Raw genomic sequence first — 27,398 nt, 5'->3', positions numbered from 1 at the left:
AGTTGAGATTCATCTTGCTCTTAAAAATAAACCTCACAGCATTGGCACAGTAAATTCCCTTGCTTTTAAAATCATTCCCAAGCCTTACCTGTTATCTTGCAGCCATAAACTTCAAATCTCAGTGACACTCCGTTTTCCCAAGTCACAGGTCTGATTCGCACAAACCGTGTTAGAACTGGTTTGGCAAAAGGTCTGTAAACAACCTCTGTGGGATTGCTATTCCCTTGAAACACCTTTGTGTGGAAAGACAAAGTATACATGTGTTAGGCTTTCTCTTCAGCTGTGTTTGTAATTCTGTGCTTCACAGCTAGATAAAATACAAGGGTTATTCTGGAATGAGACAAGAGATCTGCATGGGCAACTATTTCATTGAACTACTGACACAATTTTTGCACATAGATGAGCTTTGCTTTGTCAGGAAAAAAGATGATGTAAGGCTTCAATGCTACTAAAAAAGTACCTTGACACCTGCAGAGCCTCATAACCCCCTGTAACACTGCAGAGCACACCAGGAAAGCTCAGGAGAGCAGGAGCTTGCCTGTCTGTCTGCTCCCTGACTGTGTTGGGGTGTCCCTAATGTTTAGACCCATACGCAAGAATGTCATACACTGGCGTTTGTCGCTCAGGGACAGCCATGTCCTGGAAAGATCTCTCAATGCCCCTTTAGGACAGTTTTATTTGTTGCCCACTTATAGAATGATGCAAAAAGCTACAGAACCTCAGGCCCATATCAGAGATTTGGACTTCAGTTAGACCCCAGAACAATTCTATATGCAGTTAGGATAAAAACATGTAGTATTTTGCTGTCCTTGGGCTTAAGAGCTTTGCAGAGTGTTGTGTCAACCTTGCTTTGTCCACCTTCCGGTTTTCTATCTTTTTTTGAGACTTTCTTTCTCCTTGCATACTGAGGTGGAAGTCAGTTTAAGATCTATAAAACAGGCTCTAAGATTTTCTCTGTGTCCCTTGAGGCTAACAGGCAAATTAGATGAACAATGAAACTTCCACAAGAAGGGACAGGATTGTGCTATTCTTTCATGTCGAGGATCCTGCAGACGGGCTCCTTCCTAGCAGAGCTGAAAACTTGCAATGTTCTAGTCCAAAGAAGGTGATTCAGCTTCCTGCTTCTGCTTTTTTCTCACATAGAAAGGACCAATTTCCTGTTGTTTTCCATGGCTACAAACCACTCTCCTTTTATGGGATATTCTCTCATTTCTTACACACTCTGTCTACTTTCCTGTTTGTTACTTGCAGTAGCTGCAATAATTTGGACTGCACAGCTGTCAACTCAACAGTCTCGCTTATATCTCAAGTAATTTAATATAGGAGTTTTGTGTGTAGAAAGAGATTTTAAATGGAGCTGCTTCCCTTCCTGATGACTTTTTGTCTCTGGGATGACCTGCTGTGGCTTTCTCAAGCTTTGCATCTGACTGAGAAAACAAATGTTTCCTCAAAAGTGCACAGCTCCTTACGTGTGGTTAGTTCAACACTTGTGTGAGGCCGCCTTGAGGAGATCTGGGGCTGCCTTCTTTTGTTGTTCCTTCAGTAGCTTTTAATTTGAATAAAGACATCAGAGAGGGCTGGTGCACAGTTTTTCATTTTGTTCTGATCAATGGGAAAATAGCTTTTGATTTTGTTCTGATCAACAGCAAAATATTGCCCCCTTAGAAACCTGATTTTTCCATAAACTCTTTGAACAAATTAGAGTTCTCACTAATGAAGGACAAGCACGTACAAGAGAAAGTCATGTAAAAATACACTCTTGGAAAGTTTACAAATTGAAGTTGGTAATGAAAATCAGGCATGGCCTGATTTTGAAAGAGGCATTTGTTCAGATTAGAGGAACCACAGCCAGGAAATGCTGTGTCTCATACGAGCCACAGTGTTTGCTCCTCTTGTGACTTTGGGCAAGTCAGTTATTGTACCTTTATATATCATTATACAGTGCCTACATTGTCGCATTTGACCTTCTAAAGTTCCTTCTCTGTAAACCCAGGATAATACCTGTCAAAGAGAAGCTTTTTCAGGGTTCATTATTTATTGTTTTACAAAGTGCTTCAAAGGAGGAAGATGTGTGTTAAACAGTGCTACCATTTTGATTAGATAAATGTAGTGGACTTGGCATAGCCCTTACAGATGAATCAGGGACAAACTAGTAACCAAATATTTAGAGTTAGATATGGTTACAATTGATAGTGTTTAATATTACACAGCTCTTCTGGGTCTTCACAGAATGGTCACAAAAAAGCTATTTTGAAGGGAGGTACTACAAAACCTCTTCAGTTGCATCAGCCCCTGGCAGCCTCTGAGGATGTTGCTCCCCAGCACATCTTAAGTGAGATGGGAAAGAAGGCACAGCCTCAATGGGACTATTCCTGTGAGAGCTGAGCAGCACTGACTTCTCAGTAACAAGCTTTATGCTCATGGTATAATGAAGATTTTTTTTCTCCCCCCCAAGTGTCTAGTTTCATTGGGAGGTCACAGAGAGCAAAGCTGCTGATAAGTAGAAAGGTGATAAAAATCTGTAAGGATGGAAATATGTACCTAATTATCTGTCTGTATGGCTCCCCAGCACTGAGATACCTTGAAGTCTAACAAACTACTGATGACTTGCAAGCACTGCTGCAAGACAACATGGCATGGGGACCTGAGGCAGTGGCACACTGCATATCCAGAACCCCACTGCAGATAAGGGACCTATGTCTTTTTTAAAAAGGTTCCCCATAATGTTTTCCTCAAGGTCATGCAGAAAATCTCTGTCAAACTGCAAACAGTAGCACACTCCAGGGAAAAGACCAAAGTCACTGGGATTATGGTGGGTGCAACAGACAGGGCAGCACGTTGCACCCTTTTCATCTGTTCTAGGCTCTGGATACACAATTTCCTATTGCTATTGAGACAAGAGCTATAATTTGGATTTGGGATACCTCTTTCTGTAACAACTGACAGTAACTGAACAGTCCAACAGCCTGTTTCTTGGCTGAAGACAGGTAAAAGAAGAAATACTTACAACAGGCTTGTTTCCTTCCTTCAGTGTAATCCAGTCCTCTCCGTTGGAGCTGACATCTACACGATATGATTTCAGATAATATTCTTTCTTTGTTTCTTTTGAGATGGCTCCTTGGGTCCCAATTCCAGAAACAAAGCGGAGAAGGCCCAGATCTACCTGTGGTAACACAGGAATTGGGATATCACACACACACACAGTAACTAAGGTTGGAAGAGACCCCAAGGATCATCAAGTCCAACCTGGACATGAGGACAACCAGTTCGGAGCATAACCACACTGCAGAAGTGACACTCCCTCCACACCCCCCATATTTTACAAAGATATAAGGATTTCATATGAAGGAAATGGCAACACATTGTTGATAATAACAAAGCCACAGCCTCCTCTCTTGCAAACAGGAGAGGGGAACATTTGTCTGATTAGCCAGGAGAGCTATGCACACGTCAGAGAATATTTTTTTCCTCTGTGGCGGAGGTACAAGAGACCCCATGAGAACCCCATGACACCAAAGAAGTTACTGGAGAAGTTCCACAAGTACCAGTCTGGTGAACAATCTTACTTAACACTCTCATTAGCTACCTTGCATAGGTATTAATGAAATTCACTGAGGACACAAAGCTGCAAGGCATTGTCAATACAGAGGAGCATCATGCAGTGAGAACTGAATAGCCCTGAGGACTGCAATATTACAGTTGGGATGAAATCAAAATCATGCACTTGGGGAATGATAACAAGAATTCTGTTAGAACCCAAGAGCTCATCACTTGCAAACAGAAGAGGAGAAAAGAATCCCGTGGTGTTTAAGTTAGTCACAAGATAATTACGAATCACTGTGTGATTTTGTTGGGAAAAAACCCAAATGAGTTTCTTGTACTGTAGAATGTGTTTGAAGGAAACAGAAAGAAGCATTAGTATGAGAGCAATAATTCTACTCCAAGTGTCAAATGTAGTGATTACTGGAAAATATTGGCATTTTGAACAGGCTGGAGAACTGAATGCTACACTGCGAACATGAATGCATGTTAGAGGCCTTCTCCTTCATGCATTCTCTCTTTTTCTTTCACGAAGGTACACTGCAACCAAATGGATAAGGGCTTTAGGTTAAGCTTGCCCTCCTCCAGTTATTTACTTATCATCCAGGTCTCTTTGCTCATCACATTCATTGTGTGGAGTCACAGCACGTGTGTCAGCTTGGTTGGGGGAATGATGAGTCAGTCAGTTCTGCTGGCAAAAGCAGTTTTTTTCTCCCAGTGCACAGGTCCAGCTGCCAAACGGCCGAAACCAGGCACAAAACTTTCTCACGGCCAGATTGGTGAACACAGCTTTCAAACACCTGCCATTTCCTTGCAGCCTTTCTTTAGCTTTAACAACAAACCAATTAAAATCAATTTCATCACGCTCTTTCTCTGCAGCTAGAACCTTCTCTTTGTTTCCTAAAGTAAATAATTTCATTTTGATATAAAACGGTACTATTCACAAAATATTAATGAGAGTAATTTATTTCCCCCCCACCCCCAAACTTCAGCCATCCAGACTTGACTTTTTTTTTTAGGATAAAAATAGGTTGAATTAACTCTTCTCAAGTGAATGCCCCATTAACATCTTAGGCTTTTTCATTATTTCCAAAGTACGTAGGCTGCAGAATATATGTTCCTTGTGTCCCACAGGCATCCTTTTTCCTGGATGTATGTCATATATCCAAAGGCACTAGAGCAGTTAAGTCAACATGCTTTGCATTCTCTCTCAAAAGGCTGAAGGAAGTGCTATTGAGGACAGACTGGCTGCTCTCTCAATGCCCATGTCATACCCAAGGCATTTTGAAGTCTTCTAGCACAAGAATAGCAGCCTTGTGTATGACAGATAGAACCAGCTTTCAGGGCAAAGCCCCTGCCCCAGTTTTTAAGGCTGGTAAAGTCTGCATGTAACATTTTAGCCCTTGTCTTTATGGAGGTGAAATACTGTGACATTTTGTTTTGTCATGAGAATAAAAAAAAAATAAAAAAAAATCAGTCTTAGGGGGAAAAAAATGAAAATCCCAGCACCACCTTCCAAAAACAATCAAGTGATTTAAAGTAACTGGAGAGTCTCAGATGTTAGATTGTTGCAATCTGAAAGTTAATGGGGGAATCTGGGCATCATTGCACTGAGCAATCTCAGCTTAACTTCAAATGCTCTCCAAACTGTACTCTGCTGATTGTAAAGTGTGCTGCACTGAGTTATGTCCAATACCACATTCACTTCCAGGCTGAAGTGCACTTGAAAATCTGGAAGTCTGAGGGAGTGCAGAGCTAAGTTATTTAAATGATCTGCTTCTCTTACAATTTGAAACAGCTCTTCAGTTTTGAAATGATTAGGGTCCCAAGCCTGTACCATTCCAACTGATTTGAAATGATTCTAGTAGGGGCTTTTTAATATACAGTAAGTACTTCATTGTGAATACAGTCAAGCAATGGCCTATTATGAGAGTTCCAGGGATTTGAAGCCAAGTTAAAATTTAACATTGGGGATTTAGAGGAAGGTCTGATTACTTGATGCCTCTAAGCTAACAGTTACTGCTAGCAGTCTCTGACCATTCAGGCTACTCAGGCTTGTACTTCAGGCCCCCAGGTTTTGCTTTGTCCCCAGTGCTGGTGTTCAATAGATCCCCGTAACACCTGGGACACCAAATATCCTATAGCATCCATCCCACTGCCCACAAGTAACTCCTGAATGTACAAAAGACAGAGACATGTACTTTCATGCATAAAATCTGGTAGAATTCAAAAGGCAGGCAGGAGACTGCCAGAAGCTAACAGCTCACTGGACGAGATAGAGACTCTGGTAAGACCTCTAACTTACTGCTTATAGGTTGGTAAGAGGCAAGCTCATTAGCTCTCCTGGCTACAGTGACAGTCTAATACAGTACAGGAGGAAGCAGGTATCTTTTGCTGTGAGGCAGAACATCTCTTCACATAGATGTGTTCTCTCCAGACCAGCAAATCTTTATGTGCCACTTGAAAACTGGAACTACATCAACAGCATTCCTCTCCTGAAGGACCTGGAGGCTGATGGCTTGAGTGTTCAACTGCCTGCCACAGCTTTAAAGCCCTTACAAGAGCAAAATGTAACCTCAGACCTGCTGCATTTCAGGGTGTGTTTGCTCACAAGATGATAGTGGAGAAAGGAATAACCTTTCTCTATCACTGTTCTGTGAGAAGTGAGCAGTGCAAACAAGAAAAGTGGAGCTAAGCAGCAGAGAGCAGAAGAGTTGGAGTTTTTAGTACTAACTCTGTGTCAGTGCAGAGATCCAGGAGAGAGCTTAAGGCATTTTCTTTGACAGCTCTCTGCAGTGTCCTCTGGAGAAGAATTGCTCCTCCCCAGGCACATAAAAACAGAACTTCAACACTGAGCACCCCTCTGTGATGCCTAAATATGTTTGTAAATTAAGCTCTAAATGTACAATTCTTCTTCTCTAAGTAAGGTGACAAAAATAATTTATGTAGAAGACTACCTTGGAAACTGCATGACACATCTTAAGGGGCTGTTAACCTTGCCTTCATTAATCACTTTGTGACGTATTTTGGGTTTTTTTCCCCGGTATCTCTTGAAACTTTCCTTTCCGTAAAATGCAAAATAGTGCACAGCATCCACATTCTAAATGTCACAGGGACTGCTCAGAGTTGAAGTTCAATCATATGAACTGCTATTAACTGCTGCAACCTGAAGGTACCAAAACTTATCTGTTCTAAGTCCATGGTATCCAGAGGAATCATTGCAGAGGGCAGTAGCTCTACTACAGCTGTGTCACCAAACAGATTGGAATGCTTATGCTTTTTGGAGGTTTACTCTTATGGAGTCCAACTGTCTGTGCAATTTCCATTCAACTTAATATGTGCTCTCCACAGAGGTCTCAAATCCAGTCTCCTTCAGCTAAGAGAGCACACACATCTTTAACAACTATCTTTTGGTTTGGGTCATCTTGCCCTTTTCATTTCAAGGACTTGTGTTTCACGTTAAAATGAACTGTGGAGAGAGGTGGTAATGAAATACAGTACTTTTGAAGATGAACATCAAATGCATTTCCCTGCAATTATTTGACATTTAACTTTCCTCAGATGATAAACAAGCATCTGGTATTTATTTGAGAGGATGCAAGCGATTTTGTGCGTTATTGCACGCTGTATGGCTGTGATCCGAGACAGACAGCTGTCTCCAAACCTGAAATCTTGACATTTCATTTCCATGGCCAGGGTTCCAGCTTTGACTAACTGCAGTATGTTGTTCACTTTCATTCAGATGTAAAAGTCTATCTCTTTGTGGAAAATGATGCCTTAAGGCCTTATCCAAAATCACAGCTTTTGATAATTGCCTGTGCTGCAAAGTGACTTTATTCCTAAGTACAAAACTGGAAGCAGACTTGCCTGTTGGAATGGGCCCCTAGCTTACAAGAAATAAGGAAGATCTTGAGTGTGGTTGTTGTTGTTGGTGTGTTGTTTTGTTTACTTTCTTTTTTTGTTTTCCCCCCCAGGAGAGAAATGTTCATGTTAAAAAAGGCCCAGTTCTTCCTACTTCTAAAAACAATTTCTTTTCTGTGAAAGCATATTGCAAGACACTAGCTGTTTCTGCATATGAATGATTTCCTCTCTCTCTGTTCTGCAGGATCATTTAGCATCCAGGAAAAATAATTTCATTACTGTCTTACTGTCTCAAAAAAATGTGGGTGGGTGACACATTTCCAAGACACAGATATGCAAGGGGTGGCATATGCATATTATTAGAGACCAATTAGGGAGAAGGAAAAAGAGTAACACTCAGCTCGGCACAAAGCATCATGTAGCAAATCTTGGTAGACTGCTGGTAGAGAACAGCACACAACTTGAAACAAATACTGCAACTTCCTGTCGTCATCCATAACCATGTCATAGTATGGAAGAACTTATTTTCAGAATGAAAAGCTGCCTTGCTAAATAAAATACAGCCATTGAGGGAGCTGTAGCAAGGGAGCAGTTTTACCAGCTTCTAACACTCCTACGGTAGGTCTGTTCAATAGCCTGAGAAAATAAAGGACAAAGTGCTGGAGTTTGATTAACAACAGGAAGCTTTTTGTTGTGGGCATCTCTTGTGGCTTGAAAAGCTGTATAATCCATCACTTGACACAACATACCAAAGTAAATATTTTTAGAGAACTGTGTCATTTCCCTAGATAGCATAGAGTGCTCTGAGTCAGATTAGCAGTTGTGATGTTTCACTGTTCTTCTGTCAAACATTTAATTAAGCAAGAGTTGAATTTTTTTTTTATTAGATATTGCTCTTGATTTGGCCAATTATGCTCCCCCAGAATGCATATACAGCTAATTGCTTGATTCCTTTATTTATTGAGCTTTAGGTAAAGAAGATTATAATGGTAAGTAAAAATGGCACAGGCTCTAGTAGAAGTTCTGAAAATAGCCTGATTAATTTGGTTGGAAAATTGCTTCCAAAAGTCTTTGTCCTTGAAACGAGTAGCTGTTACAAGAGCACAACTCCTGGATTAATGGCAGGGTGTAAATATTCATCTTGGGTTTGAGGGAAAATAGTTAAGGCTGTAAACCATCACAGATTTTGGTGTGAAATTCTCAGTGATATTAGTGGCAGCTCCATAAAGAAAGTGAAGAGAAAATATCGCTGTTAGTAAGATCTCCCCTGAGTCACTGAAGTCTTTCTGATTGACCTTGACAGCAACATCCTGAAAGCCCCAGAAGAGAAAGCAGCTCATCATAGGCTCAGCTTCTAGTCTGTGCCTAACAACTGTCCTCAGTCAGTGTGCTTTAGTGAACTGATGCTTATGTGACTTGGCAAAAAAGGGGAATCATGAAAGTGAACATGAGTAAACATTCATGCCAAAGAAACAGGAAAGCTTGGAAGCAGAAAGGAAATGTGCTTTCTTTAGCAGTTGAAATATTCCTTACAGTCTTCACCTTCTGCCCAAATAATTTTTTTCTGAGCAGAAAAAACAAAAGCATAAAGAGTCCCCCAAATGAAAGCAAAGAATATACTGAAAGAATGCTACTGTAGTGAGCTACTGGTGCTGGGATTGCAGTATTGAGTACAGTAATTTTTTTTAAAGGCAGATGAGCTAGTTTCTGCAAGAGAAAATTGAAGATAATGTTTGAAAAAGTAGGACTGATGCACACAAAACAACTTCAACCATCATCATGGGGCTGATTCAAGAAGGAAAAGATGCAGAAAGTGCAAGAAAAATGAAATCCAGAAATGAAGAGGAAAAAAGAAAAGACAAGAAAAAAAAACCCTAAAGAAAAGGCCTCTGTGTCTCTGACAGAGAAAAGATAATGCTTGTGTGGGCTGTGTTGCATCTGGATTCATGGCACATTCTCCCACTCTTATGTTAATTTTTTTTTGCATAAATCAGAAGCAACTAATTAAAAAAGAAATATTTAATTCTGACATGTTCTTTGAACTGGTGTTCCATCTGGTTCTGTTTGAATAGTAAAATCTGCTGTAGTTGTAAAAATTGGCAAGCAACACTCTGGTAAAGAGAAACAAAAGAGACTCAGTACAGCAGGTTAATACACTAGCATTTCAACTTGAGACACTTCCAGAATGCTGCAAACCAAATCGCTCCAGTATGGAAACTATAAAGATCAAATGTGAAAGAGAAATGCCGCGAGTGGGCCGGCAGAAGCGCTGCCACTGGTGCACATTATCTCTCTGTGATATTTTTAGGGTGAGCCTTTGAAGGAGTTTGGTTCAAAAGCAAAGGCAAAGCAATGCTCCCCTGAAAAGGGCTGGCTGTGCTGTACGAAATGCATCCAGTGCACACACAGTGATAGGGAACAATCCTTCTGCGCTTCATTTGCAAGCTCCACCTTAGGCATTCACGGGGTGCTGTGATGTAACAGGATGGTTATTCAGAAGACTCAGAAAATACCACCTCCTTCATTCATTTTTTAACTTGAAAACTACTTAAAACCTGAACACCAAGATACAATAAACTCTGATAACAAAGGGAAGAAAATGTAATAGTGTAGAGGTTTCTATAGACTCTGGGCTCTAAGTAATCAGCATCTTGTGCCATTCGAGCCTTCTCTGTGGCAGCGGAGAGAAAGGCTGATTAACTCCCCCTGCTTTAGAAAAAGATTGGTTTACATCTCGCAGGAGCATATCTGGCTGTGAAATATTACTTCTTTAAAATGAAAACCTTTGCTTTGACACTACATTAACTTGCAAATGGATAACCTAAGACATGTACAATGACTTGGTCAAAAAAGGAGGAATGTGAATGGCCCCTTTCTCCAGCTAAGATACTTAGGAACCCTTGCTGAGCAATAAATGAGTCAGGAACGTAATACTTTTAATTAACGTTTTCTGAATACTTATTTGTAATTTACATTTAATTTTAAACCTGAGCTTAATCCTCTGATCTGGAATGAAGACAACTATTTAGTGCAGTTTGAATGTAACCTTCCCCAGTTTGTGTTAAGAACTATAGAAAAGGGAAACTCTATAGCAATACTTGCAGAACCACTCTTTTCTGAGAGAGGGCCATAATTGTAGGACTTCTTTCTCCCTAAGTGTACTGAGCAGCTAATGCACAAATGGGAAACAAGTAATCCAAAGCTTCCCTAGCAGATTGCTTCACATGTGAATAACAGGGCTTTGGGTGGAAAATGCTGAATTTTGTTTATAAAGGTCTTCTGTAGCCATTTTTTTATTTTATATTTTATTTTTGCCAGCTGCTGTCCTTTTAAAATGAGAACCCAGGCAGAAGGACTTAATTTATAATGCATTTTGGTATTTTGAATGTAAGCACAGTAATACACATGTGTAAACACACAGAAATAATTTCTGCTTTTTCCTGTTCCCCGGCATAACTTTGCTAATTGGTAGGAAGCTGGCAGGCCAGGGGATGGTACACTATGCAGAATTAAACCTCTGCTCTCTCAGAAAGCACACCTTGACGGTATTGATAAGTCTGACTGTGCAATCACTGTGATCAGAGTGAGTTTCACTGGAATTTGCTACACTTAGATATTTCTGAAAGTTCAGGCTTTGGGTTTTCTATAAAAGCAACAACAGTAAAATGAGGAAAAAGTGCCATTGTCTAAGATTTAATGCCTTTTAAGCCTAATTTCACTGGCAACTGGAATAGGTGTATAACCTGTGTCACACAGAAATAGATGTATTTACTTGTGATCAGCTCTCTCATCTCGGAAAATCGGCAGAGTCTCTTTAAATCAGTCAGTCATCCACAGGAGCCTGCATCCATTTATTCTCTGTTAAATGGAACTGTCAGTTTTGTTGCACCAAAATTCGATTTTCTATTTCATACACATTGTGCATGATGATTTTAATTTACTACTGGGTCACCAAGCAAGTCACTACTTTCTTTTAAAAAAATATGAGTTTCTGCTACCTTCTAGAAAAATGTTGGGTAGCTGCAGGTAGATGTTGTGGTGAAGGTAACTACAAATGTATGGTGAAAAGCAAGAGACAAAGGCTATACAGGTAAAGATAATTTTGCCTTTTTTTCCTTGGTGTGTCCCTCATAGCTCTGAGGAAATGCACACATAGGTGAAATAGAATGGAATAGAATTAATCAGGTTGGAAATGACTTTCGAGATCATCGAGTCCAACCTATCATCCAACGCTATCTAATCAACTAAACCATGGCACCAAGTGCCCCATCCAGTCTCTTCCTAAACACCTCCAGTGATGGTCTGAAGCTGTGACTGCTGACATTGGTGCTCTCGTCCCGTGCTGGGGCAGGAAGGAGGACAGCAGAAGGAATGGTGTGGGCCAGTAACTACCAAGACAATTTCACCTCTGATTCTAAAGCAAACCAGGGAGACTGGTTTGCTTCAGAACCAGCTCTGCCCCCAGCTCTGCCCTTCTCTTAACAAAGCCTACTCAAACTCCAGCCACGGGGATTTCATTTCCAGGGTTTCTTTGGTCAGCTGATGGTGCCTGGTTTGTGTACATCCACTCTGCCTCTCTAAAAGTTCCTCCATTTCCAGCTAGGCAAAGAGCAAAGCTATAGATTTGTAAGTGCTGTGGCTTTTTCAAATAAACACAGGATGTATTTTCTTAGTTAAGCATACCATGAAAGGGGGGAGCACTCCTATGAACAGTTAATTTTTATGGCCTGATAAGAACGTTTAAAAATTGTTCTGTACTATGTCAACCCTTCAGCCCATAGCTTGAATGTAATGGGCTTTGCAACAGAAGAGCCTGCTCCTGGCTGAAAGCCACCTCAGTCTACAGTGCAATAATCCATGAGCTAAATGCGACCAGTTAAAATGCGCTCTGGTTTTACATGCGATGGGATAAACTGATCTGTTGAGCAGCTTCAGAGGATCACACTGCGTATCACTTTGGCCCAAAGCGTTCAACACAGAAGGCTGCCACAAAGAGGGAGACCAGACTACACAGGTACAGCTGGTTGGTGGAAGCTGTGTGTAAACAGTGCCTCTCTGATGAGCAGCCAGCTGTTCCTGAACGCAGAGGAACCCAACCCCAGCTGAATGTTCGGTCAGCTGTGCGCTCTGTGCTAGGAGGTTTTATCAGGCAGCTATGGAGTTTATTCTGATGCCTTTTAAAGGAGGTTTTGATAAAAAAATAATTAAAAATATTCAAGGTAAAGCAAAAACTGGAAGTATTTCCTTGTTGAAACCTACTTTTTTGTTATTTCTTTGTTGAAATATACATTTTAAGTTCCCTTTTTATGTATTTTTGGGTGGGGAGAAGACAAATTGCTTTCTGAAGGGCAAGTATTTACCACTTGTTAAAAAAACCCCCACAAAAACTCATTTATCTTTCTGCTATACCTGTTTTGCTACTGCTGTGAAAATGTCACCTAATGGGCAGAACAGAATTAAAGTGGGACAGAAAAGCAGGATGACACAAGGACAGGGGAGGCAAATACTAGCTCAGCAACAGAAAATCTGGAGCACGGATGCTGGGATGGCAAAAGACCCACAGGACTCATGAACTCTTCAGCCTCATACTACTGTGCAGGTGTGGAAAGAGTGAATTAAAGCACAGAATCATCTCTGCAAAGCACTCAGCAGTACACCTATCATCTCCAGCCGAGGGGTGGCCCCCTGAGAACAGAGACCTTTAGCTCAGCAACAACTCTGCTTATTATAACATGCCTCAGCTGTGTGTTCCCAGCCAAGGCTGTGTTTTTAGCCACCACCCTCAGTCATTTAACTTCTAGCCTTGAGCTCTGCCTCACCCACAGTTTGACATCTGCCTAGTCTTGTAGATTAATTTATTTCTACTGGACTCAGAAAAATCTCTTTTTGAGATATCTTTCTTCACATCTGCAGAAAGCCCTGGCTGCGGTGGAGTAGATGCGCTGCAGTGCCCAGTAGCAGGGCGGGCAAGGCTGCCTCAGCCCCTAAGGGGTCTGCAAGCCATCTGGGAGAGAGCTCCCCTACCAAGCAGAATGGTACAAACAATGGATTTTTTGGCTTGATGGCAGCTTGAAAAACCACCAAACAATAACAAACGTTTTGAGTCAAGCCAAATGCATGAACCTGGTGAATGAAATAAGAAAAAAAAAAAAGAGAGAGAGAAGAGAGAAGAATAATTTTGTAGAGGGTTTTGAAAGTGGCTTCTAGCTCTGTGAAAGAAAGCGGAAGAAAAAGATGATCAACAAATTCAACAAAACAACCAACAAACAACAGCCCTGTGGTATTTAGTTTAAAAACATAGTTAAATTTTAAAAAATTCTTTCCCCTTTGGAACCAGCTAATGAAAATGAGATAAATGCACAAAATTATTTTAGTAGATGCTGAATCTGTGCTTTTGCTGGACACGTTTTTAATTCGCTATCTCAGCTCTAAAGGGCCATCTGTCTTGCAGCCGTTGAGGGGATGCAGGGCTGGACTGGGAAGTGGATGCATAAGTAATTACAGAGTTATATACAAACTACTCAGATCTCTGCATAATGGATCCCCTGAAAGAACTGAAACTATTATAATGATTAGGCTGGTAGTGGAGACTCGAAGGGGCTCTGCTTCTGCTGCTCCTCCATATGTTGCACGCAGGATTGCTCAAAGCCACACAGGACTCCCCTCTGTATTAAGGCTGATGCTGAAACATGTCAGAGGGAGGTAGAGAGGATTTTCTTCTAAACTGCATCTCACACCTGCACTTCTGGAGCAATAAGGCTCAGTTCTCTGAGCATCCCTTCAGCTTTCCCAGAGTGATAAATGTGTGGCTGGGAACTTTCTGGTACTAAAATAGCTCTTGAAGCACTTTGAATAATCAAAAAAACCTTCATACATTGTAGGGCCTTTTTATTTCTCTCTCTCCCTCTTGTCTAATTTCAGTACTTGCCTTTGTGAAACTCTACCATTTATTCCCATGTCACAGTAAATAAAGGTATGAATGTATCCAGCTGGGTCAATTAACCCCAGTTCTATGCTGTGTCACAGTCTGTACTGGCTGTGATTTCCAGAAAGGAATATTCTTTTGTCATTCCTTGCCCATGTGCAAAGCATGCTAAGACTGTAAGATAACTGTATCATATTTCCACACAAAGCTAACTCTGCTTTTTTTGTAAATTTCTGGAGTGCAGTTATGAACTGCAAAATGACATGAACCAAATACATGACCTGTATTCTGAAGTGGTAGAGAAGACAAAGGACTGACAGTTTTTGTGCTTTCATGTCACTGTGCTCCCTAATGATGGGCAAGCCCTGCCACAAAGCCTCTGAACTTCAGCTCTCAGGCAGTCCTTCAAAGGCTAGGAGAACTTGGAGGCTGAGGTTTCCCAGGTTTCATGTTATTCTACGCAGTAATATGATGCACTTTGCTGCAATATCAAACCCCAAAAGAAACAGAAATAATAAGAATAAAAATAACAGGCATTGTTGACTTGAACTTCCTTGAGCTTTCATGTGAAATATTTAGATAAGCTTGCTTGGTAAAGTCAACCTACACAGCTGCCTGATGTAAGAATAAACCTGTTAGTGAAGCAAATGTGCTGTGCAGCAGCATGTGTAAACACTGACTATATTTTAAAGAGGGTATCTGATAAGGAAATAAGCAATGACACAGATGAAAGGTTGAGACACCAAATGATGAACTGCAATTATTTTCAGAAGTGCTACAGGAATAAATCTGTACTAATCTATATAGCAGCTTACATCAGTGATGCATGCTCCTGGGTTTTGCTTACAATGGAGCAAAGAATGAAGAACGTAGGTTACAGCAAATGGAAAGGAATGAAGACAAATGTGGAAGGAAAATTCCACCTCAGAGGTCCCTCTCATTTTGGTGAAGTACTGTATACATAGAAGTGTTTTAAATCAGTGGTAGTATATTTTCGTTGAATGGGAGAGTTAGTGTTAAATAAACAACTGATATTTCAATCAGGGGAAGTGAGGGAGGTCTCCCAGGTTGCTTTTTGAGGAGGCCTGTTCTTACCTTTCTCTGGCCTTTCTCCAGATCCCTAAATGCTGCAAGATGCAGAGAGGAATTTTGCACCAATCATATTGGTTGATATTCCCAGAACTGGCCCTGTCTAGAGGTCTAGAGAAATACTCTGCAAGAGTCATAGGTGCCAGAGGAAGTGACCAGATTTTTTCACATGCCAACCTCTGACTCAGGCCATTCTCAAATGGTACCAGATCTATGCCCTGTTGAGAAGCTCAGCAGTACAGATTTGGGCTGGATCAACCATTTCTGTCATTTTAACCAGAACACACAATAGGGAGCTTACCTTAGTGTATGGCCTTATGTCAGCTGCAGGATGACAGATAATACCCAATCCAAAGTACAGTGTCTATTTAGGTTAACCCCCTGTTAACCTTTTTGGAACGAATTTGAACTGGCAGAGTGTGTTTATACCAGAACAGTACTTTTTGGTTTATGGCTGCAAAGTTTTGATGTGATACTAGGATTCTTCAAGCTGGATTTATGCTTTTGTGCAACCGTAGCCATAATATGAACTCTAGATCTTGTGTTATTAACAAAGACACTTTGCTTTCCAGGCAAGCTGGAGGTCTCAGTCAGATGAGAGAAAAATTGTACCACCCAGAAACTGTCATCTAGCTTGGCAGGAGTGTAAAGATTTGTGTTTTATACATTAGAAGAAACACTTTGATAGGAAACACACAGATTCTGCAGTAAAAGTCCCCAGAAGGTGTTGTTCCTTGCGGGTTTGCAAACCCACACCATTATGAGGATTGATGGTAGCACAGGTTCCCAGTGACCCTGGTAATAGGCAATCAGTCTCCCTTCAAAACCACACACACGTGGGTCTCAAGTGTTTTTAGCTATTGGGCTGGGTGCTACCCCCCATCTCCTGTGCTGCCCAGGATGGCTGCTGGCCATGACCCATTGAGGTGGCCCAGAGGCACAAGGGTTTGTCAGGCACAGTGGCCTGTGGCTCTTGCTCAAAAGCTTCAGAAAGAAGACACAAAGAGTTCCCTGAGTGTAAAGGTTTGACGTTACTTTTTCAGATGAGTGTAAAGGTAACTGCTGTTCTTAATGCAAACATTAAATCTACTCTGTAAAAACACAATTACTGCTGCCATGGCAGAAATCAGTCATCCCTTTTGAAGGAATGCCTTGAAAACGCAATCATAAAATCCCTGCACGTTATGGATTTCATTAACGTTGTGCTCCCCTAGGATTCCCAATTGCACAATAACAGGAGTTCTTTAAATTTTAAATACCACAGACAGGAACAGTTTCACCAAAACCAGATGTGAAACCCTCACACTGGCCTTCTTGCTGGTTCTAAGTGCTGATACTGGCTGGTAATTGATACCTATTAACATGTTTGTTGTTCAGATTACAGAAATGGAAACACTACACCATTTTTCCTGTGAAAGGATACGTTAATGAGGGACAATGACTTAGGCTGCAATGGCAGTTCCCTGTCCTTCATTAAATTAAAGGGCTGGGTTTACTTTTTATTTTAGATCACACTGGAGGGCAGCTGAGTCTGTGAAACTTAAGTGTAATAAACAAGTAAGCTGAGCTTAAAGTTGAGCAGCTAATAACACCCTATGTGACAATAAACTAACTTTGTGCTTATCTTTGGCAGTCCTTACCTCGTGCTTATCTTTATCCCATTCTTGTTAGAAAATCCACAGCCTTTATTAATGTGTTTTTAAAGCAGAAATTCAATCTGAAGTGACCCTGTTTCTGATTATGGAATTGCCCCAAATCTCAACTTGGTTGAGCAATTTTCAAAAGTGTGTTTGAAAGTAAAAATAAAATGGAGAAAGTACTGTGCAGACCTATGGTGTGCCTGTGCTATGGGTATTTTGAAGTTAAGCTTTGACATTTATTTCCAGATAAGTAAGGGAAGGAACAGACAGGCAGCTTTGCTTAGCAGAGCTGGGTGTGCAGGCAGCATTTCGATGAAGAGAGGAGTTAGTACCTTGTCAGCCACAAAGGAGTGATCCAGTTTTTCCACCAAAGAATGTGTTCCACAGATGGAATGTGTGCAAATCCATTACTAACAATAAGCCAACACTATTTTCCTTATTCGTTTTAGTGAAATGGTCCAAAATACAGTCAACACCTCAAAGGACACAATCATATCTCATACCCTCTAGATGTCCTCTGTAGATACCAATCTCCTTTGCTGGTACTTAACCAAGGTTTTGAGTTTCTTTTGTCTTTGCTAAAACAGTAACCTTGAAGAAAGGGGTAAAAAGAAGGGAAAGGAGAACTATAGTATTTCCCCTCTATTAGAACAGGATTCAATAAGGAAGTCAGAATTTGGAGGTGAATTTTCAAGCTGCTTTGCCCATATCTCATATATATGCTGTGTATATTAGGAGTTGGAAGGCAGACATAACTACTTAAGCAGCTGCAGTGTGTGTGCAGGTATGGAAACTTACAGTTGTGAAGAGATTAATGAATACTGACATATACAAAATCTTTGTCTCCCAGACAAGGGCATATTGGCAGAAGTTTTCACTTCAAGAGTTCCAGCTTCAACACTGCAGCATCCTTCAGAATGTTGTTTGTTTTTTTTTTTCTGTTATTTTCTAGAATTCCTGCACTGTGCAACAAAATTCCATTTATGCTGTACTGCACAAAAGCAGGTACTTCAATACAATAGTTTACAATAGAATACAGAATAAAACAAAACAAAGTGATCTCAAGTCCATATACAAGAGCCTTACTCTTTTTGTAAAATACTATGACTTTTCCCTAACTGTTCAGTGCATTTTATCAGTTACACGTCCTTGGTTGTTTGTCTGCAAGCTCTTATGGAGATGAACATCTGTTCCTGGGGATATCTATGCAGAGGGAGCATGGGATTTCAATATTTTATCCAGATACAACTCTCAACATGTGCTTGCTGCCAATGGCATCAAGACTTTGTAGGAGATGGTGGTTCATGTTCACAAGGACCCAATTCTATTCAATACAATTAATCTTCAGCAAGACTTCTTATGTTTACCCTTGCAAACAAGACCCATGTCTCTAACAAAGGCTGCTGCAGCCTAGTTGCTCAATTATGAAGTTTTCCTTGAGGTTTCCAGTCCCTCTCTGGGCAGTGGAGGTGGTACCCTAGGGCTAGACTGCTCAGGGAAATGGTTCTTGCTGCCTTTTCCAGAGCAGGAGCTCGGTGAAATAGGTGAGAGCTGTGGTGTGAGCAGTACAGCATACAAATAAGCATCAGCTTCTTGGCTAGTGTAGTAGCTGGAGGCAGTGTAAAGCTGCTAAAAATTATGCTCAGGGGTTGTTTCAGCCCCTGAGAACCTTGGTTTATGGCAGAAGGCAAAGAAGGCTGAAAAATTCATGGTCAGGAGGCCTGAGATACACTCTGCTCTTTTAAACATAAACCCTAGAGTAGCTTAGATTCTGTTGTGTGTTTGCTATTAAAAAGTTAATGGTTAAAAATAAAGTTCTTTGAAACTTTTTCTCAGAAAGATCTAGTTCTAAGTAAAAGGATTTATATATAAGTGTATATATCTGTGTGTTCATAACTTAATAAAGTTAATAAGCACACAGAACACATGAATGAGATTTGACTTGCTCTCTTGTTTTGCTTACCCAGTCATAAAAGAGTAAGTGGCAGCAGAAAAGAAGGAAATAAAGAAAAAGTGGTGGCCCTCTGACCAAAGAAAACAGATGGAACTTGGTTCTGATTCATCCCACCCTTTTTCCATGTGCATTCCATAGATTGCAAGTGGCAATGATTAATAACAAGCCCAGATCTTAGATAAGGCTGAGGAGATTTTAACATTTCTTCTTTAGTAAGGAAGAAGGATCAACAGATTTTGTTTGCAACTCTGAAGTCTGATTAGGTCCTTCATACATGATTACCAAGTTGGCAAGAGCTCAGGATATGTAGGGCCCCTAAGCAGGATACCTGAGAGTCCCATTGTGTGCCAAGGATCAGAAATGAAAGGTTTCCCGCTCTTTCTTCCCTTTATTAACTACCACTCAACATGTTTTTAAACTTTCTTGCAGACAGCAAACCTCACAGGAAACACCAATGTGAACATTGGTATGGATGGCTAATAAGGCATTGTTTTTATATGTCACTTAGTCATTTCCTACAGAAAATAACAGAAGCAGGAGGAATATTTCAAATATATGAACAACTTTTCAATATTAGTGATGTTGACCTAATACACTCAAGCTTTTCTTTTAGCTTTTGCCAACAGAAATAGAATCTAGGATACAGCTAAGAGGTGTAGGTCAACCTAAAACTAAGACAAATCAGTGGGGCTTTTTACCTCATGATATTAATACTTGCCTGATAGCATGGATTATATGTATGCAATAATTCATATGAATAATTTTAACCCCTTCAGGAATCACATGCCATTCAGCTGGGGACCCAATAACAAACAGGAGACAAAAAGCCCAAGCAGACTGCCTGCACTCAAGGAGTCTCTTTGCAGCGACAAATGTTTACACCATTTCTGCTGTACTCTCAGAGCAAAGCCAAGGCAGCCCATCTTGCTAAGAAATGTTGTGTTTAAGGATGTGGAAGAATAGCCACAGGCCAGAGACCACTGAACTCATTTCATGTGTAACATATTCTAGAAGGGACATAGGTCTTCCGAGGTGAAATCTGAGCGCATGAAAACAGCATGCTGTATTAATGCTTAACTGTAATCAGCGAGAGACACAGCACATGCTCAGTTTACTGGGACATTCCACTTTGAGTGCATGTTAAACTAATATTGACTTTTCCACTAACCCAAAATCTCTGTTATTTGTGCCCAGAAGACTGAAAAAACAATAGACGTGGGAAGCAGAAGAATTAATCTTCTTGACCTTTTCTTTTTTTTTATACCTTTGGGAGCCAGCCTTTTTTGTGTCTCTAATAGGAGACGTGAGCTATTCACTTGAACTGAGTCTTAGATTATGTAGAAGGACTGGGGTTTTGTTGGTTGTTCTTGTTTTTGTCATTCTTCTTCCTTTCTTTTACATTCTCCACATTCAATAAACTCCACAGAGTATTATTAATAATATCTTTAAATTGTTATCTTTTTACCTGTATCCATTCTCTGACAGAATCTTCCCCTGGGGTCCATCCATTCTCAGGGTAATTTAACCGGGACCTTTCTGAAGACCAGATAGCACTGTACTGGGAGGAGACAGTGATTTGATCAGAGTGAATTTCTCCTGATTCCATACCTAGTGGTTCCATGCACTGGAAATCTGAAGAAAAATAAATTACCATTGTCATTATGGTCAGCTTTTTGATTTAAACTTTGAATAATGAGAACATTTTCCTGCTTTGAATATGAATAGCTAAAGAATATATTTTTTTTATGTGACTTTGAATTCTTTAGCCAGGGAGCCAGTACTGGGCTTAGGGTGTCATTCTTAATACTGTCATTTGAGTTGCCATGACAATTCCTGCAATAATAATGCCATACAAATATTTTTAGCCCAGTGTTGTATCCATTTCAATACAGGACAATAGAATTTTCTTCTCTAGGGTAGCATGGGCACTTCTGTGGATTCATGATGTAAACCAACTAATATTCACCTCATAATTATGCTTAGAACAAGGAAAGGCAAACTAGATGACTGCTTAAAACCCAGTAAGCTGCAGAAAGCAGAGAGAGTTTGATTTAAGGTGTGTGTTTTATCATCAAGTAGAGCAAAGAAATCTGCAAGGATATGGTGCAACACAGACTATTATTTTCCTACATCCCCCTTACTTTGCTTCATTCTCTGTCCAAAAGTTAAGCAGGAAAATGAGGCAATGGGGAAAAAAAGTAAAACGTGAGACTTAGAACAAAGCTTGGATAGCTTATGAAAAGGTTTAACAAGAGAATGTATATTAAGTGGGTCCTTTTTATTCAAGAAATTGATCATCAAAGCTTGTTCCATGTAATAAAAGCAGCTTTGGATAGTGCATTCATTGTTCTCGTTTTGTTGTTTTAATGCAAGTGTTCAGTTGCTCTGCATTCCTCTGTTTCCTTGGTCAGCACAGTTTTTCACAATAATTATCCCAACTTCCTGGCAATGCTGCAGAATAAAACTGCTAAGGAAAAATTCTGCCTCTTGCACTGTTTTTCAAAGGGCAGTTGCTCTTGGAAAAAAAAAAAAAATAAAGAAGAAAAAAGGCAAATCAGAAGCAATCATTCCCTACCATCTTATTTGTTTAAGGTTTCTTTAACGTTTACAACACCTGATGTGCAAAAAGGCATAACAAAGACTATTTTCCAAGAAGCTCTGCAGGCTAGATAAATACTGACCTTCTGATACAGTGCTTTGTGACACGCTGTAGTTGGCTGAGAATCCCTCTTTTGCTATTGCACTGTCAGTGTAAAACACAATTGAAAGAATCCCCGTTGAAGACCGGACACGTCCTGGGTTGTTCTGCCCACAATAACGCCCGATATGGGGGCCAACTGCAAAGAGACACAATACAGGAGTAAATTGCCAGTTCTACTGCAACAATAGGTGACACTACAATAGCCCCCAAACGCAGTCCTTCAGCAGGTAACAATGAAATCTCTGCAGCAATTCAAAATCACACTCTCATCAATAACTTAGTAGTGAACAATAAATTGTTTCTCCTGCTCTAGTAATCCTCCTTCTAAAACGCTCCAGACGGCACTCCATAAATTTATTGAAGATGTAAAAGGATTTCAAAAAAAGTGTCCTTGAAAGTGTGCAGAGAGGGCAACAATGCACAAAATCACACAGACAAAACACCCACAGTGTTTTCCCAAGTGGTGTTGAAGCACATATTTATGACAAGGACATCTGAATGGTTTGATTTGCCCATCCAGTATACTAGAACGTAAGTTCAAACAACATCTGCTAGGTTTTTTTGTTCAATATTGCAGAGAATATGTTAATGTTATAGTGAATTCAGAAAAACATTTTTGCACTCATATTGAGGCTGTGACCAATGACTCTTTATCCCCTCCTATTTAGACTTTCAGCACACCCTCTCAGACCTTTTGCCCATATGTTCAATATTAAAGAATACTGTGAAAGAATTCAAGAGGAAAAAATCTTAATCCTTTCAAATGAGCAAAGATTTCTTCGGTGCATCTCTGTGTCACAGAACACATACATACATACATGATCTCTCTCCTTTTTAATAATCTGTAAACCACTTCATGATGTTCTTTCTTTCTTTCTCTCTCTCTCTCTCTTTTTTCTTTTTTTTTTTCTGGATTTCCTGTGCAGTGAGATAATCTTCTCCCTTAATTAAGCTACTCAATTCACAACCAACATATGTGGCCTTCTAGCGCTTGAGCATTCCCTACAGATAGGTCCCCAGGCTGTTGAACAGTGCTACATCTGTGCTTACCACCAACAAGAGAAGATAATGCTAAAACCCATCCATGGAGTCAATCATGAAAATAATTGTGAGACACCATTCTAATGCATACCCCACTGGCTTTCCAGGCTTAAATTCACACCTCCTAATTTCTTTAGGAAGTCCATTTCACTTGCAGTTTAAAATATAAAATGTTTGTATATCGTAATTATTCACAGCTCAAAGAAAATCTTCAGCTAACATAATTTTGTAGTAATTTATTGGCATCTTCCAACCAGCAAAACAGTTCCAGCTTGAAATAACTTTATTATGTAAGCTGCACATTTCTGTAAGGTCCTAGAGTTGCCAGAAAGAGGGAGCTCAGATGTTGTAGCTCTTGCTGCCAATATGTTTATCTATCTGTATTCTGGCCATAGCTAGTCTTCAGTTGCCTTGGCAATCCCATGACATTTCAAATACCTGCCAGTTCAGCCTTCTTCCATCCAGACTATTCGATGCAGTATTGGTGGAATGAAACACCCTATAGAGGATGTGAGTTGAATTCTTCCTCTGCCTAGGTATCATTGAAGTTTTACAGTTTTGTTATTTGGAGTGAGGAAGTTGTTTTAGACTTTAGTGGCTTCCTAAACATACAAACTAAAGTCCCCACTACAAGTTCTGCAGGTTTTTTTTTCCTTTTTCTACATGCAAACAGCTCTGATCTTGCCCTTTCCTGTGGTGGCTTTCGACATTATAGCTGCTGATGCTCCTCTGAACTGCAAGAAAATAAGGAGGATAAGGCCACCATGTTATGGCATTCTGAGCCTTCCTCCTCCCATTTCCTGTGAGGAAGCCTCTTTGAAAGGACAAACAGAAGACAACTTTGTTTAAAGCAGACAGGCTTTAAGATTCTTCATGACTCACTGGTTTATAATTTTTAAGATGTATTGAGGGACTCCTCATTTCAGTCTTCTGCAGCTCGGCCCTGCTATCACAATACTATTCCCTTTCCTAGCTATATAGATACAACACCCCAAATCCTCCAGAATATGACACAAAGAGGTATTGAACTAGTTTCCATAACATGTAAACCTCAGTCTACTGAGATAATATGGTATTGATCTGAGATGAAATAGAGATTCTTTTTTTTTCCTTACACAAATAGCTAACACAAAACTCTCCTCCTTTTCCATTCAAGTTTTGAAAACTTATGAACAACAACAAATTATCAGATGTTTTAGGTGTCACCACATCACATAAATGCTGTGTGGGGAAGACCATCTAAGCAATCATTCATGGGATGATACTGCTGTCTGCTTAGGTAGACTATCATAGAATTGTAGAATGGTTTGGGTTGAAGGTACCTCCAAAACTCATCTAGACCAACCTGCCTTCAGTGAGCAGGGACACAGAATCATAGAATCAACAAGGTTGGAAAAGACCTCAAAGATCATCAAGTCCAACCTGTCACCCAAGACCTCATGACTACTAAGTGCCACGTCCACCGTTAGGTCAGGTTGCTCAGAGCTTTGGTGAGCCTGACTCTGAGTATCTCCAGGGCCTCAACTTGGCCAACCTGTTCCAGTGTTCCAGCACTCTGATGGTGCAGAACTTGTTCCTAATGTTCAATCTAAACCTACCCTTCTCTAATTTCAAACCATTGTCCCTTGTCCTATCACTCCAGGCCTTTGTAAACAGACCTTCTGCAGCCTTCTTGTAGGCTCCATTCAGGTACTGGAAGGCTGGTTTTAGGTCTTCCCAGAGCCTTCTCTTCTCCAGCTGCAGCTTTTTAAAACCCATCTTCCTAACCCTCCATTGCAAACCAAGATGGGCTTTCACAATAGATCATACACAGTTGCAAATAGGAATTTTAGTGTGGCAAGTGTTAAAAAGTCATTAGGCAGAGAAAGTTCTCTGCAGCCTGTACCTGTAGACCATTGCCTTATTTTGTCAGTGTCCCCCTGGAAGATCTGCTCCAAATATGAGTCACTTGGAAATGTCCTCACTCAAGGACAGTTTTACACTACCCACAGGACAAAGGCATTTCAGTGAGCCAGATACTTCATTTGACTGTCCATGTTGTAGCTATTTCTAGGACCTAAGCTCATCTTCCAATGCACATAGTATGATATAGTGGAAAGCTGAGTAACTTTCAGGTTAGAAGATGGAGGGGCAAATAAATCCAACAAGATTTAACAAGCTTTTAAATTTAACAAGCTTTCCCCAAAATGCAGAGTCTATTTCTAGAACTTGAATAAATCCTTGAGGATTCTTAGTACAGATGTTTGAAGGTTTAGAAATCTAAGTGTGGAACATGTAGAATATGGCTGGTGGTTTAAGACTATACAGACATCTCATTCATAATAAACCTGATTTTCTTTTCTACTGTTTGCCCTTCTGGACAAAGAGTACTAGGAAATATTGAGACTTACTGAAATACACATTTGCCTGTCCAGTTGAAATTGTAGTCTTTGGGATTCAGTTAAAATACCCCTAGCAAAACACATGCAAGGAAAAAAATGCTATATTGGACTTCTAAATTATTAGAAGAAATGTTAACTAGCCATTTTACTGAATTTTTAAAGCTGGATTTTAAAAGTATTTTGATGTGCTGTGGACAGTCCTTGTGTGTACTCTTATAAATCTTAATAGCTTGTCACGAGAGTGTAGAAAGCAACCACAACAGAAGAGAAACAGATTAATAGCAGCCTTCATTTGTACTGATGTTAATGGCTGAAGGAAAGTGTTCTGTTTTGCTCTATAATTCAGTGGAAGCTCTTGTGGTATTGACTGAAGCAGCAGTGCTTAGCCTGTGGTTCTCAAACCATATGTAAACTTCTCTAAATTACTTTTGAGCCCCTGGTCTACCGAGCTTCAAAGAGAGCTGCATGATGAATATGTGCAATTCATGGCTTAAGCTAGTCCTGGTTTTGAGTGGGCTATTTTTCTTCAGTGTCATCAGTGGACTCTTATCAGCCAAGGCTGGCTAAGGTATATTTGTGCCTTGGGCAAAGATATTTTTGGTGTCTATTTTATTCATGCAAAATCACATATTTCTACTCTGTGATCTACTTACTCTCCTACCCTAACTCCACCTGCTACCTCCATCAAACCACTGTCCCCTTTCTGGACAGTATTTGCAACATGAATATTCTCCAACAGGGTGTGTTTCACTTATTACTTTGTTTCAAAGAAGACACCAAAGGGCTGTATGCCTTTGGCATGCAGGTATGAAGAAACAAAATGCCAGGTTTGAGGCATTCATGAATGCCTACCATTCCACTCTCGAACCACCAAAACACTTAATACCACTGTTTAACTTCAGATCCATAAGTGTCCTCACTGAATTCCTTTTGAAGTCAGTCTAACTGCTCACAGGCTTCGAAGATAAGCACATATTTTGCAGAATCAAGACACAAGTACTCAGTACTTGCCCGATTCAATCCACTGAAAGGACAAGGAAGTAGGCTGAGGACTCCATGATGGTGACAGAGCATTTCAGGACTAACATCTTTATGAGTGGCTGCTACAGTTGCTGGCAAACTGTCTAACAGAAAAGTGTTTTCTATTAGGAAAAAAAGCAGCAATTATGTAAGAGCAAAATGTAAATGGCAGAGTACTGATTTTGACATGCTCTTTTAAATATCATTGTAAAAAAATTGTTTAAGAGTATATTTATCTTTTTTTTTTTTTTTTTTTTGTAGGGGAAAAAATTACAACTGTAGAAAACAGCTAGTGATTGTAGCTTATAAAATACTACACTGAAAACATGTTCTGCTTATGTTTGGTTTCCCCTGCTCTAACTTAAGTATATGTCTGAGACAGATCAGAGTGCAGTGCTGTTCTCTCCTGAGAACAGAGGAACTGACAGTGCCTGGCTCAAACATTGATGCCTGGTTTCCAGGGCTGGGTGAAAGCAGCATACTCAGGGGGCTGTCCGTATAATTCTGTGCCTGTGGCCACAACTCTTTACCATGAAGCTGCTCTCTGTGTCCTATTAAAACCCTGCCACCATCCTGGCAAACCACAACTGTGTTGCTATTGAGCAAGGGATTTGAACTGAAGGATATACACTTTTTCTAAACATTTAAACCCCCTTCTACTTCGTGTTTTTGTCAGTGCAGTGCAATAGCAACTTTAAGCTCTAACAGAACTGGGCACGTGAGCAGCAGTGAAATACAACAAAGCAAAATAGCTGCTCTTGTTTCATGGCTATGTCTGTATCACTACAAAGAGCAGGCCACAGTCCTGCAGACCTGTGTCACTACATAGAACAGACCCTCTGGACCTGCAACCAGTGGCCAGGGACTGTTTCTGGGACTAGACTAACAGTGTAACACAACTTGCTCCCATAGAATTCTTCCTTCTGAAGCAGGATGATCATGCCCGATGTGCCTGTTGGGGATGACTCCTGGCTTTTACTCTCCTCCAAACAGTGCTTAGAAATGGTTAGCAAAGTGCAAACAGGCTAAAATTGTGAAAGAGAATATGTCTGCAGTTAAGAAGTACCCACAACAATGCCTTGGCCCTATTTCAGTTCATGGCAGAGATGTAGCTTCAAAATATCTTTTAACAGATGAAAGGGAATTGTACAAATGGCTGGAAGGTGAAAGACTCACCCTGGGTGAGCAGCCCTTCAACAAAAGGAACCATACTGTCAAATATTTTTCAGAAATTTAATACCACAGT

General features: G+C 40.3%; 1 protein-coding gene across 1 annotated transcript in view; it reads right to left on the bottom strand.

Moving 5' to 3' along the window:
* Positions 1-27,398, bottom strand: part of NRP1 (neuropilin 1) — a 118,117-nt gene that overhangs the window by 32,875 nt on the left and 57,844 nt on the right. Inside the window, 4 exon segments of the mRNA XM_054171218.1 lie at positions 89-233; positions 3,008-3,163; positions 20,475-20,641; positions 21,691-21,846. Coding sequence (XP_054027193.1) covers positions 89-233; positions 3,008-3,163; positions 20,475-20,641; positions 21,691-21,846 — 624 coding nt within the window.

This window comes from Dryobates pubescens, chromosome 21, assembly GCF_014839835.1.
Source record: "Dryobates pubescens isolate bDryPub1 chromosome 21, bDryPub1.pri, whole genome shotgun sequence".
NCBI classification, from domain to species: domain Eukaryota; kingdom Metazoa; phylum Chordata; class Aves; order Piciformes; family Picidae; genus Dryobates; species Dryobates pubescens.
This window is presented reverse-complemented; position numbering and strand designations above follow the sequence as displayed.